This window comes from Chrysochloris asiatica, unplaced genomic scaffold, assembly GCF_000296735.1.
Source record: "Chrysochloris asiatica unplaced genomic scaffold, ChrAsi1.0 scaffold00148, whole genome shotgun sequence".
NCBI lineage: Eukaryota > Metazoa > Chordata > Mammalia > Afrosoricida > Chrysochloridae > Chrysochloris > Chrysochloris asiatica.
In genome coordinates this window covers 1,598,152-1,620,018 of record NW_006408666.1, presented here as the reverse complement: position 1 = coordinate 1,620,018, position 21,867 = coordinate 1,598,152, and the positions used below count along the sequence as shown (strand labels likewise).

Here is a 21,867-nt window from a genome sequence, read left to right as displayed (position 1 = left end):
ACAAAATTGATATTAATTTCCTTAATATTATCAAATGCCCAGTCCATATTTATATCCCCAGACTATCTCTCAACAGCGTCTCTTGATCATAGCCCATTGGTTTCACTTAGGCTGTCCACAGGATCTACATGCTGGATTTAGTTTATTTCCATCCTCTGGTCAATGGGCAAAGTGGCAGAAGACCAGCCTTCTTTCTTTAAAGGAGAAATAAGAGAACTGAAGAATGTAAATGGCATTGAATATCACAGTAAAGCAATGGATTTCTAAGACTATATATTCACTCCTGTCATCCGCTCAATATATTTCCAAGACCATTTAGACACCGATTTGCTTGGACACCAGTTAGTCACAATTTATCACAACAAATGGCATGTCAGTACCATATTAATTTTCTACCAGCTTACCTCATCTAGCACACGTCACTCTATCACTTTTGATAAATGTTAGTACAACAATGCCACACCAGGCGTTTTGATAATAATTTTATAACAACCTTAAACAAAATACATTTAAGGACACGCAAACTCCCACACTGTATGTATTTTTCTATTGAAACACACACATGAAAGGGACATACACAGTTATTGGAGGTGCACAAACAGGAGAGCAGGTGAGAAATTCATTAAATAAAAATGAACCTTAGAACCAGTCTCTCTTATGATGAACATGAACAATTTTTTTTCTTAACATCTCTAGCAGTAGATTTCTGGACAGATGTAAGAAGGTTTATGAAACAGTCAAATGTAGGCAATATTATTTTTATTGTAAAAATCACAAAACGTCAGGAAACACATGTATGTATTCTACATGTGTATATCTCTCTATATACAAACATATATAGAGATAGTATATGTATATAGTACATAGAAATATAGGTCTATTTAATATACTAAACAGCTTATTAGGCACTTAGCCTGAAAACTCCTATCTTTAGAAAGAAAATTAGATTTTGATTCATATCTCCTGCTACAATTCCTTTTTCTTGCCTTCTTTCTCTCTCTCTTTTTTATGCTCTTAAAGTTTGACTTGCAGACCAAAAAGCTAAAACATGACCTATCCCATGGCCATGCTTCAAAGTTCCGACAGATCTATTCCTCCCTAAACACTGAAACTATTTCAAAATCCTTTTTATAAAAAGGGGAGTAATGTCCACACGGGATCAAAGGGCATCCTACAGTCTGGCAACCGCCTAAGAAAAATGGCAGTGCTTCCATGAAATATGCCCTAAAATAATTTTGCGGCCTGGTATGTCCTAATTTCAAATTGGATGTTTATCTTGGAAAGGCTTCTATCTAACTTGTCCATAAAACAGCCCCACTTAGCTCTATGAGTTCTGTGAAAATGGAATCCAAAGCTGGTTATTAAGGGGGACTAGAGATGGGTTCCATATGGCAGAACAGCATGGGGGGGCAGGCAAAGGTCTCCATCAGGCGTGGCTTGGCTGGAACTCTTGATCTATCCACGGACACTAGTTGCATAACGCTATGACATCTGGATTATTGCTTGTAATGTCCCTGGGAAATATCCACTTTCCATCAAAGCCTTTATCTATCTCAGTCGGACTTTGAACATTTTAGTATTTAACACAGTCATGTTTGATGTGATGGGCTGGCTCTTTACAGTCCAGGAATTTATTTTTTCCCCCTCTCCCATAGACAGGGTAGGAGAAGCATTCATTACACAGGCTACAGATAAAAAAGAATACAAGACATTTATTCTACTGATTTCACTCTAAATTTATCTGTAAAAAGCAATAGATGGTTTATCCAAAGGAAATTTCCTTTTATCAGCATCATGCCCTGTTGTGTGTGTGTGTGTATCAAAGACATTTCTTCATTACTCTAACATTCTGCTACCCCCCTCCCCACCCGACACACACCTGGAGGCTTATAAAGAGACTTTAGAACAGCAAGTCTGTGGTTGGGGGCAGGGTCTGGGCCATGAGGTGTGAGCTCAGTTGTAGAGCTGGGTTCTCACAAGCTTTGTGTTCTCTTTCTCCTTCCAATAAATCAGATCATCTGCAGTGCCTCAGTTAGCTGAATAGCTCAAGTGTTCACGTCTCTGCGGCCCAGAGCCTATAAGTGAAGTTTGTCATCTTAAATGCAAGTTGGAATGTGAAAGGAGAGAAGGAAATGGCCCATCAAAGGGGAAGCCCACCCCACCTGAGCTGAAACAAACACCAGGAGAGCTTGCAAATCTTCTGGGTCCTGACCCTAATTTCTCAGCAGACATAATGGATAAAATATAGTCCCTGAGGGTTTTGTGATTTTTCTCCTTCCTCCCAGAGGATCAGAACCTTTGACAACTTCTATGTGGGTTCATTCATATTCTCTCTCATCTTCAAGCCCCCAGCCCATCAAATCCACACCCATTCTTCTCTGCAGAACAACCAACTTTGGACTGCAGCTCACACACATTAGTTATTAACATTGGAAAAAGGTGTGGTGTTTCACTTAGAAACAAATACACTTTCATAAAAATGAAGCAGCTTCAGAAACATAAATTTTCTTCTGGATTTGGATTATTCCATAGGCAAGGAAGGAGGGGGGAAAGGGGGGGAATACAAAATATCAGTAGTAGAGCTTTGTTGTTGGTGATGGTGCTGGTAGTGGTACTGCTACATGGATTATCTTTCTACTTAAAACAACCCCATGTGACAGAGTACAACTACCCCATCGGGTTTTTGATTAACTGGCAAAGTGGCAGCATCAATGGGCTTAAGCGTGGCAACAATTGTGAGGTTAGCCCAGGACCAGGCAATGTTTCATTCTTTTGTGCATACAGTTGCTATGAGTTGGCACAGACTCAATGGCACCTACCAACAACAACAAATCTTTATGGGAGCAGACTGACAGTGCCTTCTCCTGCTAAGTGACTGATTAGGTTCAAACCACCAACCTTTTGGTTAGCAGCCAAACACTTTACCACTGCACTACCAGGCATCTTACAGAGGAGCTCTAGGACACTTCAAAAAGGCCGAGAGCCTTCAGAAGTTTTGATCCAGAAACAGACTTTCAAAAAAGCAAATGAGCCATTAGTCCTGGGACTAATAAAATGGGCTACAGCTTCATGACAAAAAAAAGATCGCCACTCATCTGTGAGTTTGTCATATTGTGGTGACTTGCATGTTGTTGTGATGCTGGGAGCCGGGACACTGTATTGTAAACACCAGGAGGGTCAACTGTGGTGGACAGTTTTCAGCTAAATTTCCAGACTAAGACAGACTAGGAAGAATGAGAAGCTGAATACTTTTGAGATATCTACCCATGGAGAACCTTATGATTAGCATAGGAACACTGTCATATAGCAGCAGAATATGGAATACTGAAACACTATGAATAGCACCAGAATATTGTCAGATATTGTGCCAGAAGATGCCCTCAGGTTGGAAGTCACTCAAAATTTGACTGGGAAAGAGCTGTCTTCTGAAAATGAAGTTGGAAGTGATAATGCAAATGGAGTAAAGCTTTGGAGACCTTCATTTGCTTATGGGGCACAACTCAAAGGAAGAGAAATAGCTGCAAGTATCCAGTAATAATGAGAACATGGAATTACAAAGTATGAATCTAGGAAAATTAGAAGTGGTCAAAACTGAAACGGAACGCAAATGACTGATGTTGGCCATTTTGAATCTGATACTCACATGGTTTACTAATGACAAATTGTAGAAGAATGGCATCACATTCATCATAAAAAAAAAAAAAAAAAAAATTCAAGATCTGCCTACAAGGAAGACCAGTTAAAAACACTATTTTTTTAAACTTACACACCATTCACTAAAGCCAGTAATGATGAAATTTAAGAATTCTACCAACTTCTTCAGTCTGAAATTGATCAAACATGCTATCAATATATATTAATGATTATTGGTGATTGGAATACAAAGAGGAAGGATCAGTATTTGGAAAATATGGCTTTGGTGATAGAAATTATGCTGGAGATTACATGATAGAATTTTGCAAGACCAATGACTTCATAATTACAAACACTTTTTTTTTTTTTTTAAACAACATAAAAGATACACATGAACCTCACCAGTTGAAATACACTAAAATCAAATTGACTACATTTTGTGGAATGAGATAGCAGAAAAACTCCCTATCAGTCAAAACAAGGCTAGGGGCAAGCTGTGGAGCAGATCATCAGTTGTTCATATGCTAGTTCAGGCTGAAGCTTAAGAAAATTAAAACAAGTTCACAAGAGCCAAAATATAATCTTTAACATATCCCACCTGAATTTAGAGATCATCTCAAGAACAGATTTGATGATTTAGACAACAATGCCAAAAGACAAAAAGAGTTGTGAAAAAATTAAAAATTAAAAAACATAGAGTCGTGGCATGACAGCATCTTCCTGAAAGCAAGAGGTCATTATGAAAACAATAAAGAAGGAATCGACCAAAATGGATGCCAGAAGACTCTGAAACTTGTTCTCCAGCATAGAGATGCTAAAGCAAATGGAAGAACTTAGGAGATGAAACAGCTGAACAGAAAAAGTAAAGGGCAGTTCGAGAATACAAAGTTTAATATTAAAATGAAATATGAAAATACTTGAAGTTAGAAAACCAAAAGGGAAGAACATGCTCAGTATTTCACAAGTTGAAAGAATTGAAGGAAAAATGCAAGCCTCAATTTGGAATACAGATGGATTGTATGGGCAAAATATTAAATGACGCAGAAATCATCAAAAGAAGATAGAAGAAATACAGCCACTGTAACAAAAAGATATGGCTGATGTTCAACCATTTCAAGAAGTAGCATATGATCAAGAGTGGATGGTACTGAAGGAAGAAGTTCAAGTGCACTAAAGGCAGTGGCAAAGAACCAGGCTCTAGGATTTGATGGAATACAAATTAAAATCTTTCAACACACTGATGCAGCACTCATCTATAACAAAAAAAATTCTGGAAGACCGTTAACTGGTCTACTGATTGTAAAAGATCTATATTTGCACCCATTCCAAAGAAAGGTGATCCAATGAAACATGGAAATCTTCAGACAATATCATTAGTATCACATGCAAGTAGAATTTTGCTAAAAATAAGCCCAAAACGGCCGTAGCAGTACACTGATAAGAAACTGCCAGAGATTGAAGAAAGATTCAGACTAGAATGTGGAATGATGTCTATCATCATTGGTGTCAGATGGATATTGGCAGAAAGAAGAGAACAGCAGAAAGATGTTTACCTGTGCTTTATTAACTTTGCAAAGACTTTCGACTGTGTGGCTCATGACAAACTATGGACAATGTTACGGAGAACAGTTACAGAACACTTATTTGTGTTCATGAGGTATCTGTACATAGACCAATAGGCAGTTGTCCATATAAATTAAGGAGAAAATGAATGGTTTAAAATCAGGAAAGGTGTGCACTAGAGTTGTATTCTTTTCATACTTATTCCACCTGTGTGTTGAGCAAATAATCCAAGAAGCTGAAATTTATGAAGAAGAATGTGCTCTGAGCATTGGTGGTGGTGGTTATGTGCCGTGGAGTCGGTTCTGACTCATAGAGACCCTGTGCAAGGTTTCTGAGGCTGTACATCTTTACGGGAGCAGAAAACCTCGTCTTTCTCCCACAGAACATTTGGTAGTTTTGAACTGCTGACCTTGAGGCTCACAGCCCAATTTGTAACCACTACACTACCAGAAATCCTTACTGGAGGAAGGCTCACTAATAACCTGAAAAAATGCAAATGATCTAACCTTGCTTGCTGAATGTCGAGAGAACTTAAAATACTTATGGATGAAGATCAAAGACCATAGACTTTGGTATGGGTTGCACCTCAATGTAAAGAAAACAAAAATCTTCACCACTGGACCAATTAATAGCATCATGATAAATGCAGAAAAGAATGAAGTTGTCAAAGTCTTCATTTTGCTTGGATCCACCATCAACACTCATGGAAGCAGCAGTCAAAAAATCAAAGCAAAGATGTCAGTTTGAGGAGTAAGGTACACCTGACCCAAGCCATGGTATTTTTAATGCATGTGAAAGTTGGACAATAAATAAGGAAGACCATAGAAGAATTGATGTATTTGAGTTATGGTGTTAGAGGAGAATATTCAAAGTACTGTGAACTGACAGAAAAACAAAGAGATCTGTGTTGGAAAAAGTATAGCTTGAAAACTCATTAGAAGCCAGGGTGATCATACTTTGTCTCTCATATTTTGGACACGTTACCAGGTGAGACCAGTCCCTGAAGAAGGACACCATGTTTGGTAAAGTGGAGGGTCAGTGAAAAAGAGGAAGACCCCCACTGCGATGGACTGGCACAGTGGCAATCGCCATGGGCTCGAGGACTGTGAGTTTGGCACATGATGGTATTTCCTTCTGTTGTGCAGGACGTTGCTAAAGTCAGCACTGACTGGCCAGCACCTGGCGACAACAACGACAGCTTGGAGACATGGATTATTGGGGGACAACGGCTGAGAGGCAAGCCTGGAAGATGCTTTTATGAACGTTCATGCCTCTGTTCCCTGACGTGGCTGCAAAGGGGAAGTACCAGGTGATGGGCATGTCAGCTCAGTTCCTCGAATCCATCCTGAACCAGGAGCAAGGTCAGATGAGAAAAAAGAAAGAAAGAAAAGTGGCGGAGAGGAGGCCATGGGATATGAGGAGCTAGAGCCTGGAACTACAACTCTGGGAAGGACCGTGCTGACCAGTTGTTCAAAGCTGTTGTCAAGTCCGTTCTAACGCATGATGGTCCTGTGTGTCATGGTAGAAGTGTCTTCCATTAGGTGATCAGTGGCTGCTTTCTTTAAAACAGACGGTCACTCACATCTTTCTTCCTAGGTACTTCTGGGTAGATTAGAATTTCCAGCCTTTCAGATAAGAGCCACTCAAGAATGTCATGATGACCAATACCGCAGTGTAATGATCCAAAGTACTCTCTTGGGTGTAATAAAGTGAGCATGGATGTAAGGAAGTGATGGTATTGGCACCATTTTCTTTGGTTGAACCTCTGAGTCAGTTCCGACTCACAGCAACCTTGTATAGGGTTTCCAAGGAGCAGTCCAGTGGTGGACCTTGCAGTTCAGTGCATTAGCCTGCAGTACCACACCAGGACTCCCATTGGCACCTGTTGTTTTGTGTCGTCGAGTCGATTCCAACCCATCGCAATGAGCAGCTGTTGAGCTTGAACCACCGACCTTGAAGTTCAACTGACTTTGCAGTCTGACGCATTAGCCCACAGTGCCACACCAGGACTCCTGTTGTTATGAAGTGCCATCGAGTCGGTTCCGATCCATAGTGACCCTGTATAGGGTTTCCAAGGGTAGCTGGTGAGCTTGAACTGCTGACCTTATAGTTCAAATGGCTTTGCAGTCTGACGCATCAGCTCACAGCACCACAGTAGGTCTCCTAGTAGGTACTAAATACTGTTCACTGACTTTCTATATCATCTTAACTGGTGTTGCTAAGTTCTGACTCACAGCAACCCTGTATAGGTTTTCCATCCAAGAGCAGATGGTGGGTTTGAACCACTGACCTTGTAGTTAGCAGTTTAGTGCTTACCGTGCCACACCACAGCAGGAGTCCATCATCTTAATTAGTCAAATATCAAAATATCATTGTTTTCTAATGTACATCCCACTTTGACCCTGATCAATTCTTCTTCTAAGCCAATATGAGAAAATCAGTACTCAGTATCAACAAACAAGAAATTTATTATTAAACAACAACAACAACAAAGAATGCTACAGCATGATTCTAACCAGGCTGACCACTTCTTGAAAAGCTATGGGAGAACATTCAGTTTATAAAGGATTTCAATGAAATATTTGCTTCAAGCTTTTTCAACACGTGAAACAACTTGTTACTTGTCAACAGTTTTCAGGGTATGGTACGAGAAGGCCACCACATCCAGGAGACAGGCTCCCTGAAACCACACTAAAAGAATCTGCAAGCATAAATTCTCATGCAACTACACACAGATATAAAGAAAATCTTTAAATTCCCACATGTTGCATATACAGGAATGATGAGATTTATGCTTGTGGATGAAAATATATCATGGTCACATGGGCATGAATAATCTGTGTGAACAAAGACATTAACTATAAAAGTTATACATTGAATTCAATATTTTAAGGGATAAGGAACTATCATCACTCAATTATTATCCTTGAAACTAGAAAGTGTATTAAGAAAAGATAAAAAATAGGTAAATACTATAAATCTCAGACTTTAGTACCAGGAAAAGTTATGCTTCTGATATATTTCTGACTTTCAGTAAATGAGAGCCGTATGACTGAACAAGATACTCTCTTTCTTCACCCTGGCCTCTAGGAAGCTCAGAGTTCAATGCTGCGCTTATATGCTAGCTCTATCACCTGGCGTGTTTTAACTCACTGGCCTTCCTTTCTGAATCCCATCTTTCCATGTTACCCCTTCCAGCGAACTCCCATCAAGGGCTGGGACTGTGTCAGTTGCCTAGAATCAACTCTGACTCATGACGACCCCAGGTGTATCAGAATGGAACTAGGCTCCACAACGTTTTCGGTAGTTGATTTCTGCAAGTAGATGCCAGGACTTTTGTTCAGCGCACATATGGGTAGACTTGAACCTATCATTTTTTAGGAAACCAGCTGAGTGCATTGTACCACATGGTTTTCCTGGACCAGGACTAACGGATGCAAGTGAGATAGCTGAGATGAAAACACTAAGGGGGTGTTAATTGTCAGGCTCGTGCATCAATGGTTGGGACCTACACATAAATACCTCCTTAGATGTTTCCAGTTGCAGTGCCTTCCTTGCCTCACTCCAATCCAAGCCTCCTCTCAATACCCAAAGTTTAGCTGACCCAGCTCTCGGTTTACAATACCTGCCTTCCCTTACGTCTCTCGCTCTGTCTCCTACTTTTCCCAGTGTCCCACTCGGTCCACACCAGTGGCTCTCAAACTTTGGTCCACACCAGTGGCTCTCAAACGTGAATGTGTATTAGATCATTCAGAGGATTTGACAGAAATTGCTGGGCCCCGCTGCCAGAGTTTCTAGTTTGGAAGCCTTAAAGAATGTCCAAGAATTTACATCTCTAATAAGTTCCAGGTAATGCAGACGCTACTGCTTGTCCAGGTGCCTCACTGTGAAAATCAGTGCCCTACACCAAACTGTTTGGAAAATCTCCCAGGTACCATGTGATTTTACACTGCAATGTCTCAATTTCTTTCCTCTTCGTCCTCCTCATATGGTAAGACACACTTCAGTCTTTTTTTTTTCTAAAAGGCTGCCTGACACTTACATCCAGCCCATCCCACCTGCCTATGAGGTTCAGGTAAGGGTCTCACCCCACCTGCCTGTGAGGCTCAGGTAAGGGCCTCCCCCCACCTTCCTAAGAGGTTTAAGTAAGGGTCTTACCCCACCCTCTGAATACCATGTTCCTCCACTTCTCATGGCTGAGTCTAATTTACCTTTGCATTCCTGGGATGATACCCAGAACCATTTCAATTGAGAGAAATTTAACAAAAGAGAACTACCCCATAGAGCTTCCAAGGGTGCAAACCTTTATGGAAGTAGATGGTCACATCTTTCTCCCATGAAGTGGCTGGTGGGTTCAAACAGCCAACCTTTTGGTTAGCAGACAAATGCTTAGCCACTGTGCCATTAGGTCTCCTTCCAAAGATGGCAGTCTTATCATAATACTAGGTTTGCAATGAGAGGATTTTGGACAAAATTGAGTCTGACCTCTCCAAGAGGTGGGATAATCTGAAGAAATTAGAAAGATAATAACTTGGTCCATCTAGACAACAGTACCTATTGAGCTTTGAAATTTTTAATAGATTGCTAACTCCGCAAGTCTTTAATCATTTCAGCTTAACCAAGAATATAAAAAGGTAAAAATTTTACTATGGAGTGAGCATTTGAGTCAGCTTATAAGATATAAAAATGAGAAAGACCAAAACACATGAAAAAAACAATACTCTATTAAATGGGAAAGTGCCATGGGCTGCTAAAAGAACCAATAGGTCCATTTTGGAAGAAGTGCAGCCAGAGTGCTTCTTGGAGGCCAAGATGGCCAAACTCCATCTCTCTTTGGACATATTGTCAGGAGAGACCAGTCGCTGGAGAAGGATATCATGGTTGTTAAGGTGGAGGGTCAGAGAAAAAGAGGAAGACCCCCAACAAGATGGATTGGCCAAGTGGCAGCATCGATGGACTCAAGCATGGCAACAGTAGCGGGAATGGCCCAGGATCGGGCAGTGTTTCGTTCTGCTGTGCATAAGGTCGCTATGAGTCAGTATCGACTCGATGGCACCTAACAACAACAACAAAAATTAAGTGGGAAAGATCATCAATCTGTGTTCCAGCCACAATATCCTGCCTTCAGTTCACCAATCAAACTATACTCTGTCTTTTAAAAGGTTTTGCATGGAGTGTTCCCTGGGCCTACCCAGAAATGAAGGAGGTGAGCTCAGATAGAGAAAGAGGCACAATGAGAATGGACATTTATCTAAAGGTTAGAGGAGAAACATTCATTCCCTGTAAGTAGCTCCTCCTCACACCAAAACTGATGCTGTTGTTGTTGTTAAGTGCTGTTGAGTCGGTTCCAAATCTATTAAGGCGACCCTGTCTGTAATCGGATTTCCAAGGAGTGGTTGGTGAACTTGAACCACCAACCTTACGGTTCAAACCAACTTTGCAGTCCAGCTCATTAACCCACTGTGCCACACCAAAACTGTAGGACTAGATAAATCAAGCATCAAAACTGTCTGCTGACTCTCACTTGGGTACTGGTCCATCATAGAAAGGTTCATTATAGAGAAATATCTAGATGGATGGGTGGTGGGTGGTTTGGTGGAAGGAAGAAAGAAGGAAGTCAGAAAGACTGGATGGTAGAATGGAAACAGAGAATAAAAGAGAGAAGGAGGGAGGTGAGAGGAGAGAAGGGAAGTGGGTAGAGAAATGGAAGATAGAAAAAATGAAGATAAAATGAAGAAGAAAGGAAGAAAGGAAAGCAGGAAGGCAGGAAGGCAGGAAGGCAGGAAGGAAGGAAGGAAGGAAGGAAAGAAGGAAAGAAGGAAAGAAGGAAGAAGGAAGCCGAAGCACAGCTCATTTTGACACAGCGTGGAGGGAGGTGGAGCTTCTCTCTGCTTCCTGCCTTCTAAAACCTTATCCATGCTGCTCACTGTACAGAGAGGATTAGGTGCCAGGCACCTGGGCAACGTGGTCATCAAAGATCATCCTCTGCCTGAACACAGAGGAACAGAAAGGAAAGGAGATGAACACAAACAGGCCAAGAATTGGCAAGCATTCAAAAGGCTTTATACTGTAAAAAAAAAAAAAAAAAAATTTGTTACACCAGAAAAGGTTATGTCTCTTACCTTAGATTACTCAATAAACTAGCTAAGGAGGCCTTACTTGTAAACACAAGTCTGCAGTGAACAATTTCCCATTTTCTCATCACATCAGATATTCTACTTCTAGGTGCAAGAATCTGTCTCTTTCCCATCCCCACATCACCTGTCTACTAAATCAAAGCCTCTCTTGAAATTTACAATCTCTGCAGGGGCAGGTACGTGCAGGCTTGTTTGTGCTTACTTACTAGTCAGTAGTAAACACTTCTAATGGCTAATGATTATTAAGTAAACAACACTAGAGATTAGCTAAGGAAAGACAAAGAAATTACACTTACATTCTTACTGGACAATCTGCCCTGTGACCAAAACAAAATAATGGGTGAAGAGAGGATCTTTGTTAGATTATGAATTTATGTTCATCTAAAATAAAATAACTCTCATAACAAAGAGGACATGGTGGTCAGCATATAGAAACAGAGTTTCTCAATACAATCAGCAACTTGTCAATTCCAATTCTAGTCACTGTTTTCTCTCAGGAGATACAGACATACAGATATAGAGAAGATAAAAAATCAAAACCTACTGCTACTCAGTCAACTCATAGCAGCCCTGTATGAGAGGGAGCAGAGTGGCCCTGTATGGTTTCCAGGGGCTGTAAATCTGTTAGGCAGGCACCTGCTACATCTTTCTCCCTTTAGCTTTCTTTCTCTCTCTCTCTTTCTCTTGCTCAAACACACCATCACCATTCAGAAGCCAAACTATAGATAAATAGTCATCATTTTTCATTTGTTATTTCTCTCTAAAAAGGAGCAAAAAAAAAAACAAAAACAAAAAAACAATTGCCCAGGGAGTCACTGCTGGGTTCAAACCATTAACCTTTCAGTGAGCAGCCAAGTGCCTAACCACAGCACCACCAGGCTTCCTTGTAAGTGAAGACATGACTGTTAATTGTCTATAATGATTATTTTACTAAAAAGGTAAATAAATGGGAAAATAAGTCTATTACCATGGTAGGTTATGTATGTTGTTTTTGTTGTTGTTAAATGTTGTCAAATAGGTTCTGACTCATGTTGTTGTTAGGTGCCATCGAGTCGGTACTGACTCATAGCGACCATATGCACAACAGAACCAAACACTGGCCGATCTTGAGCCAGCTTAACAATTGTTGCCAGGCTTGAGCCCACTGATGCTGCCACTTTGCCAATCCATCTCACTGGGACTTATAGGGATTCTGAAGAGCGGCTGGTGAATTTGAACTGATGACTTAGAAGTCGAGTGATTTAATAATCATATAAAAGAGTACTAGCTATGTTATCCCAGATCTGTTACATCAGTTCATCAGTTCTCTTTTAAAAATGCTTATCAGAATAAAAAGGAACTTCAAAAAGTTCATGGAAAAACTGAATTAAAAGAAAAGTTTTTTTTTTTTTTCCTACAAACATTTCAAGCCCCTTCATATAAACTGCTAACCACAGGTTGGTGGTTCAAACTCACCAGCTAAAACTAGGAAATCCTAAACAGTGTTGCTATGAGTCAGAGGCAACTCGATAACACTTAACAATAACAACAACAATATAAAGACAAAGGCTTTGGGATGAAACCTGAATGAATATATGAAGACCTATCCTAGGTATTTCATATTAATACTTCCGAGTCAAATAGTAAGGGCGCAGCTTAAAGGAACAATCCACAAAGACTTATGTGTTCATGGACACTTTGAAAGATGCCGCTTGTAAACCTACAGGGCTAGGATGCAATTATCAGAAGAAGCTATATTATCATAAGAACAAGACTGAAGTGAAAAATCAATGGCACATTATAAGTAATGTAGCACTTGGGACTGGTAAAAATCTAGATACTTAGAACTAAGTAATGTCCTTTATTTAAAATATTTATACATAATTTCTAAAAATGTAATATGGAAATCCCAAAAGAAGACCTTCTATTTTAATAATACTAAAAGAGAGGTGTTAACCACAAGGTCAACGTGAACCACAAGGTTGTCAGTTCAAACTCACCAGTTGCTCCTTGGAAACCATACACAGGGTCAAAATGCGTCTGAACCGACTCAGATACACTCAACAACAGCAGTAGCATTTTAATCACAGTGTTTTAGATCCTTCATGTTGTCATTTTCATTAGTAAAATTAGAAGTTACCACATTTTTCTCTTCAAAATTGCAATTGCAAGATTCAAACATTCAACAAGAAACTCTTCATTTTATGTAAACTGCATCTTCAAAATAAGACCACGAGTAGCTGACAATGAACTTAATTTATCTAAGGTTTTATCACCAAGGATGATCAAGTTTTATTTTCTAGGTTTGTCCTGGTGTGGAGCTGCGGGAAAAGCACTGCAAGATTGGTTGTTCAAATCCACCAGCTTTTCCTTGGAATTCTGAACAGGGTGTCAAAATGAGTTGAAACTGACTCGACAACACTTAACAACAACAAATAGGTTTGGGCATATATTAAGTCCCTGAGTGCAGTATAATGACGTCAAAATTCTAAGAACTACCATGATTGAGGATAAGGGATAAAAACAACAACAACAAAAAAAAAAAAAACAAAAAAACAAAAACAACTGCTCAGCACTAAGACACAACTCTAGGGGGAATAAACAACAACAAATATATATATATATATATATATATATATATATTTGTACATATCCTACTACTCCCCAGGACCCTCTGTTCCTTCATATTTTTGATATCTTTATCCAACCCATCGACATTTTTTCTATCCCTCTTCATTCCTTTAACCATTCTTCCATAACCTCTCCTGTCCTCCCTAGATGCCAATATTCCCCAAGCTCACAATTTTTCTTTCTAGCCTTTATGTTCCTCCACAAACTGCCAGTACTGTTCCACAGACCAAAGCTCCCTAACTAAAGATGGTTATTGATGTACAGTACCAGGGTTTTAGAGCAGAAGCAGAATCAATAAACGAGAAAATACTGCTTTGTCAGGCTTCACCAAAGCATTCTGGGAAACTTTACTGCTCCAGATGGTTACAGAAACTCTTAATATGGGAGAACAAAAAGGCAGGCTCCCTTCTGTGTGGGAAGTGATGCTCTTCTACCCTCTAGTGACTACAGGGGAAAAAAGCAAAAGTTGGAAGGATTTTTGAGACAACTTCACAGTATTATTTAGATCCTCTTAATTTTGTTTCTAAAAAGAACCAGTCATGGGGTTGAACTAGTAGGATTACAAAGCCCCTCACCATAGTTATTTTTTATAGCTTTCCAAATATAGAGGATCTATAGCTTAGTAAGTTAAGAGTCAGAAGTCTAGATTTATTAAATTTCAGAAAGCTAGGTTCATAGTTTGACTTTCTTCCTAAGTGACTAATGCTAGTCAGTTTTAAAATCTTTCTCTGTCTCTGTACCTCTCATTGTTTCTCTGTCTTACACAAATACATGACCTCCACTATTCAGAAGACAAACTACACTCTCAAATCATTCATCAGACTTCAGGAATTGCTTTTCATTTGCTAATTCCCTATGTTTTTGTTGTTGTTGTTAAGTGCCTTAGAGTAGGTTCCGACTCATAGCGACCCTGCACAGGGTTTCTGAGGCTGTAAATCTTTATGGGAGCAGAAAGCCTCATCTTTCTCCCGTGGAACAGCTAGTAGTTTCGAACTGCTGACCTTGCGGTTTACAGCCCAATTCGTAACCACTATGCTACGGTAGCAAAATCCAGTTCCAACAAGTCAAGTGCAATTCATAGGAACTCAACTTGCTGAAATGCTAAATTAAGTTATCGACATTTTTTTTTTTTTTGGTTATCTTTGGTTTCACAATAATTTTGACATTTAATCAGTTAAGTTACAATGTGATAATTGAAAAAAAATGATATATTTTAAATTACTCCTACCTTGGTACACCTATGCTTTTCATCAAAGCAATGATTGATAATTGTCTAGGAAGGTAGCAATACTATAAAAAGTTACCAGTAGTTCATAAAGAACTCTTTAAAGAAGTATACTAAAATTAATAACTGGATTTCTCAGAAGGTATGAAATATATTTGAATGAATTCCACATAATCAGTCTTTTAATTGTCCCTATAACATTAGGCTAATTTCTATCTTATATTAAATAACTTCCTAAAGGACTAAATCTAACTGCACTGAACTCTAAATATTACAAACTTAATGAGGTATAACATTCTAACATAGCAGGTACATATAAAATGTAACTACAAAAAATATTAAAGAAAAAAAGTGTATATTCAAATATCCACCGATGTGCTCATTGACTGACATTTTTTATGGTTGCTAGTCTTAACTTGTAATAGCAGTAAATGAAAGGACATTGTTACATCAAAGGTTAAGCAATATCAATCATGTTTACATATGTGCTTGCTACAAAGATGATGTTTTTACCAAACGATCTAAAGAAAGAATAAGACAATTTACCTTGCTGGCACTTAACCGCTTCCGATTCGACCAACGCTAAGGATTGTGTCCAGTGAATGGTGAAAATGGCAAAATAAAAGAGAAAGAACAGAATTATTAGCAACATCATCATATTATTATAAAAGGCTGTAGTGACTACATTCAAATGATTAAGACCCATGATGCTAGGTTACAAAGTACATTTGATTATAGAAACAGAAAAAACAAATTTATGAGGTTTGGTAGCATTCATTTTATCGCAGTATTCCATAATGGAAAGGCTAGGACACATAGCACATATGAATACTGTTTGATCCTCTGAAGTACATTCCTTTCTTAATCACATTAAAACACTAATTCCAACAAGTGCAAAGGCACATTTCACCTTCTTGAAATACTCTTAGACTATTATGAAAATGTTTAAGAAATTCACGAAGAATTTTACTTCATGCTTAGGCTTCCAGCTTGAGATATTAAGGAAAAATAACTGTTTATTTTTACTGATTAAATCTTAATGCTCAAAATAATAAGAAAAGATCCGGATCATTTCTGTATAAATTAAGAAAAACTGGCTAATCTAGTACTGAAAGAAGGAAGAAAAAAATGTTTCAAGCAGCCAGACACTTCATGACTGTTCTCTTTTGATCTCTCATTTGTTATGGAAAGGTTGCTGAATCTCCCACACAATTAAAATTCTCTCCTAGCAAAATTCTCTCATTACTCCAATCACCATCCAATACTGAAAAGCTTTACTCTGGCTGGTTAACCAGCTAACCAGTTGTTAAAACTTGGATAAATTGTGGAGATTACAACTCAATTATAAATCTAATCGAGCAGACCACATTTACTATCATGTTGAAGGAACAATATACCTTTAGGTAAATGACTTAGGGCCTTTGTCAATATGTCTCCCTAATCCATGAGAAACCACAGAGTAAACATCCTTGCAGACATTTCCACTTACATTTGAAGGATCAGCAACTAGAAATGTTGGTTCAGAAATGATGTGAAATAGCCTTTATCAAAAACACTGTAATTTTGAGTTCAACATTCACAACGTTCAACACAGAAGTAAGGGTACCACAGTGTGGGCACTCAGATTGGTTCTTGTTGTATTGTCCCTTCCACAGAGTGACACAGCCTCTGTTGTTGTTGTTGTCAGGTGCCATCGAGTCGGAACCGACATATAGCGACCCCATACACAGCAGAACGAAACAATGTCCGATCCTGGGCCAACCTCACTGCCGCTGCCACACTTGAGTCCATCAATGATGCCACCTGGCCGTTCCATCTCGTTGGGGATCTTCCCCTTTTTCTCTGACCCTCCACCTTACCCAGCATGACATCCTTCTCCAGCGATTGTTTCCTCCGGACAATGTGTCCAAAGTATTAGAGACGAAGCCTAGCCATCCTGGCCTCCAAGGAGCACTCTGGCTGCACTTCTTCCAAAACAGATCTATTGGTTCTTTTGGCAGTCCATGGTACTTTCAGTAGCCTCCTCCAACACCACAACTCAAAGGCAGCCTCTACAAGGCTGTAAATCTTTACCAAAGCAGACTTCCCCTCTCTCCCACACAGAGTGGCTGGTGGGTTCAAACAGCTGACCTCTTGGTAGCCATCCAGTGCTCCTTCCAAACTGACCATAAAATATCAGTTAGTATCATGTGTGGACAGAGTGCTGCTGAAGACCTTTGATATAAAATCACATTTTATTTTTATAACAATTATCAAAGAGAAAATTGGTTGTCGTTGTGAAGTACCATCGAGTCAGTTCTGACCCATAGCGACCCTGTATAGGGTTTCTGAGGAGCGGCTAAGTGAGTTTGAACCTCAGGCCAGCACATTAACCCACAGCACCACACCAGGACTTCAGTATTGCTTTGGTGGTGGTGGTGGTGGGCTGTGGAATCAATTCTGACTCATAGCGACCCTGCATAGGGTTTCCAAGTCTGTAAAGGCCCAAATTTTGGTAAAATTTAAATAGATTTAAATTTTTAAGTGCTAATGTCATTGTTAACAGCATTCAGTATATTATAAAAAAAAGTCACATGTGAAGTCATGTAAAGAAGGAGCTATTTTTATGGGGAAATGATCCAACTTTATAAACTCCATCTAAATATAAGAAATCTTAAAAGTAGATCCGTTGGGAATAGCTAAGCCATGTTGAAAATGACATTATTTACACCACATGGTACTACAACCTGGGAACCAGATCCAATAACCAATCATCTGCTGCACCTATGACTGTGAATCCAGAGCCACAGAAACATTAGCAATACTGTCAAAACTCAGAGGAAGCTAGAATATCCCTCTTTCATTATCTTTTGAGGAAAAAACAAAAAATAAAAACGAAACATTTCCATCAAGTTTAAGCCATCTTTAACATCAAACCATCAGGTTTGTTGATATCTTAGATTTTAACAATGTCATTTTATAAAAAATAATAGAGGTTATTTTATTTTGATTTAAATTTTTTTTTTTAAATTTCAAGTAAAATTTCAAAGGTGAAGTATTTAAGCTAAATACTACAACTATTTAATTGAACCTTTAGCAACTGAAAACTTGTGCATTTTTCCTAATTACATACAGTAAGCACGGATTCTTAAAGATCAATATAAACAACTATAAAACTACCAAATCAACAACTTTAACATGAGCTCATGTTAAATGTCCAGTGAAAATGTCCAGTGTCAGTTGGACTCTAAATCCTTTGAGAGAAGTAGCTTAACTTTAATGTTCAATTTGGTTTTATTTCTAAAGTCAATAAGAAGTCTTACTTGTGTTTTCCACAATAGAGAAAAATTTCCGACGACAGTATTATCCATTTTTTAAAGCTATCTCCTGTGACTCTATTAGTAAATCAATTGTGATTTTCATCATGAAGTAAATTAATAATAAGGACAAAAGTAATTATCAACTGAAGAGTATTAAGAATATTCTCACTAACCCTCATATCTCAATTCAAGAGGAATTAGCTGAGGCCTAATTAATAAATAAAATATGAAAAAGATTTCTATACATGCTAACTTTTGTCCTTAATAGGTATTTGCATGGGCTTTTCAAATGTGTTTCAAATACATTATAATTACGGATGTTTTGTTCTTTTTTTAAGTGTTAGAAGTTATCATTACAGACTGTAAAACAAAAATATAACTCACATCTACATATTGGCTCAAAACAAAAGTCTCAATCATATGATAATAAAATGCAATGTTTTATTGATTTTTTAGATGTCTTTAGTGGATACCATATTAACTAGAATTTTTCATATAACCGTTCAGAGAACATTCAATTTTGTGTCTTCCCAACAGTACTCTTCACAGAGAACCTGGTAGCTTAAAGTAAAAACCAACATAATAAAAAGGAAATTGAAATCTGCAAAAGTAGACTTACTTGTTTACTTTAATAATGTACAACTTGTAGTTAAATCCTGGGAACTGTTTTCCATAACTGAATAATATCTAAGTTATCTACAACCTAAGACAATTACAGAGAGAAGCCTGAACACTTAGTGAAAATATATTTTACATAATCTATGATAAGTAAACCGTGGGCAGTAGATATAGTTTTAATAACAGTAATACCAACAATATCTCTAGCCCAAGTAGAGATAATTTCTTAATAGATTTCTTTCAAGAGTCCTAAAAGAGAAATAGAATAATTTAAGTATCTATAAAATTATTTGTTTTCCAGTGAAATCATTATAAAAATTCAGTGACCTGGAAGCCAGTATTTTTTTTTTTTAATGAATAAAAAGTCAAACTTACATGTCTCTTGAAATCACCCTGTTTTACTACTAAGTTCAAGTTCAACACAATCACTCCCATATCATCTTCCAAACTGTTTGGATCTTCTAATTTTAAAATATGTTCAGTAGTTCTAAAACCAAAAACAATTAAAAATATTAGCACTTAAAGATATTATTATTTTTTTTAATGCATCAGAAACTTATGATAAAAGCTCCAAACTCTGAAAAAGGATCAGGCAAATTGTTAAAAAAGAAACAAACAAACAAACAAAAAAAAAAAAACACTAACTGCAGTGAAAATAAAATAATGGTCATCACTATAAAGAAATTTGGGGCAGTGACTATTTCAGGAGTTGATTAGCAGGTCTCCTACCCTATGCAAACATAAATTTTAAACATTTTTTTAGATTTTAGGTTAGATTAGTGAACTTGAATATTCACAAATGAATGTATAAAATCCAAGATGCATTTTAGAACACGTTATGGAATGTCTAATTAATATATATGAGAGCTAGAAGGCAAAAAGAAAAATAGAAACACAGAAAATGTTAGAAATTGCAATACTACCCTTTTAAAGCATTCTTATTTATTAAGATTTCCTTTTTTTGTTCGTTTGATGTGAACAAACTCCATTTGACACTATATTCTGAGTTTGCTCACAAATACTAAGAAAGGTAAAAACACAGTACCTGTTAAGTTCAAGATCACTGAGATTTACACATGCAGAGCCCATGAAATCCGAGGTGGTTAAATCCCGATCATATACCTGGGGAGAAGAAGAGGGGACAGTGAGACATGTGATGACTTTAAGCCATCAACTTTATCCAATTCTCAGCAAATGAACTAGGCTGGCCATGTGGAACTCAATCTTGCAGATCTAAACAGGATTTACACAGTACCGTTAAAGGGGAATTCAGCCCCTTCAACTAGATAGAGAGAACAGTTATTCAAACTTATCCATTTTGCCTGTTGAGACCAAACACCAGCAGAAAATACATTTCAGGCAGGATTCGGATGCAATATAACTTCATGCACAATGGACCTTACTCTGTAGTTTGAAACTGTCTCTCATTAAAATTAAGTATGTCCACAGTGAACTGATGCACCAATTAATCAGAAATTTGATAAATATGTTGCAGCAATCCCATCCTGCACTCAAACTCATGCAGTTTTAACCCAGTTGTTAGAGCAGTTGATGCTTACAACCTGAAGCTTAAAGTGCTGTTAAGCATCAAGTTATTCCTAATGAAAAGGTTTAGTAGTTGTCATTGCTGTTCTCCTGGTAAGAATTCTTCCACATCTGATACATTGAAATACATGGAAATAAGGTTTTCCCTATGAGTTTGTGTAGAGCATACCACAAGGATCTGCTAGAAACACACAATCTTGACAAATGATAAAGGATTACCTTCCATAGTCATATTTTTACTCAGTGCTGGAAAATAAAACAATTAACGTTTGCCAAGTTCATTTTACAAAGAAGCCCAAAGATGGTTGAGAAATAGATATTTTCAATAAGAGAGAGGGCTTGAAAGTCACGTAAGGTTACCTTCACACGTAGCTTTGGTTCAAGGCTCTGTATGGGCAATACAACCATCTCATCCCAAACAGGGTTCAAGTTCTTATATATGACTTTGCTTTTGTACAGCGTCTTCCCATTGAGCTTAAATTTCACATAAGGGTCACTTGTGCCTTTAAAAGGAAAAGAGAGCAAGTCAAGTTTTGAAACCATATGTGAAATTCTAGGAGCTCCATCATACCTAGAACAAAGTCTCTATGCAGAGAAGGAAGATTCCAGAATTTCAAGGGAGACAAAAACTGAGATGACTTAGAGGGAGATAGGGACTCTCTGTTGACTTTGTTTTTGTTGTTATGTGCTGTGGAGTCGGTTCCAACTCATAGCGACCCTTTACAGGGTTTCCGAGGCTGTAAATCTTTACGGGAGCAGAAAGCCTCATCTTTCTCCCGTGGAACAGCTGGTAGTTTCAAACTGCTGACCCTGAGGCTCGCAGCCCGATTCGTAACCACTACACTCTGTTGCCTTTAGTGGTAGGATATAAATGTACTCCTGGAGCATTTTTCTTCCATTTCATCGTGGATATGCCACCATTGTGCTGTCCACAAACATTCGACAAGTAAAATCTGCAGGCATCAGCCAGTAGTGTCAGAATCCTGGGGAGACCCCCACCCTCCTTACACCTGCAGAAAGTCACGGAAAAGGGAAAGAAACAGTTTTCAAGAATTTGGCCAGACGGTTGTCTCAACAGACCTTGCACTTTAAAACATAATAATCAATCAATCTCTGAAACCACGGGTTCAAAAGCTAGCGTGATAGACTACGAAGAGCTGGGAAGGAGAGATTCAGTGGACAGAGCTGCGGTTCTTTGTTGACACCTTGCACTTGCCCTGAAGCGGAGAATGGAGTT

The 21,867-nt window shown here is 38.4% G+C and overlaps 1 protein-coding gene across 1 annotated transcript in view; it reads right to left on the bottom strand.

Annotated features, from left to right (window-relative positions):
* Positions 1 to 21,867, bottom strand: part of MCTP2 (multiple C2 domains, transmembrane 2) — a 282,589-nt gene that overhangs the window by 203,930 nt on the left and 56,792 nt on the right. Inside the window, exons 4-7 of the mRNA XM_006870699.1 lie at positions 20,991 to 21,133; positions 20,131 to 20,207; positions 19,461 to 19,572; positions 15,715 to 15,750 (exon numbers count right to left, since the gene is read on the bottom strand). Of these exons, the coding sequence (XP_006870761.1) occupies positions 15,715 to 15,750; positions 19,461 to 19,572; positions 20,131 to 20,207; positions 20,991 to 21,133 (368 nt within the window). The remainder of the gene's footprint in view (positions 1 to 15,714; positions 15,751 to 19,460; positions 19,573 to 20,130; positions 20,208 to 20,990; positions 21,134 to 21,867) is intronic.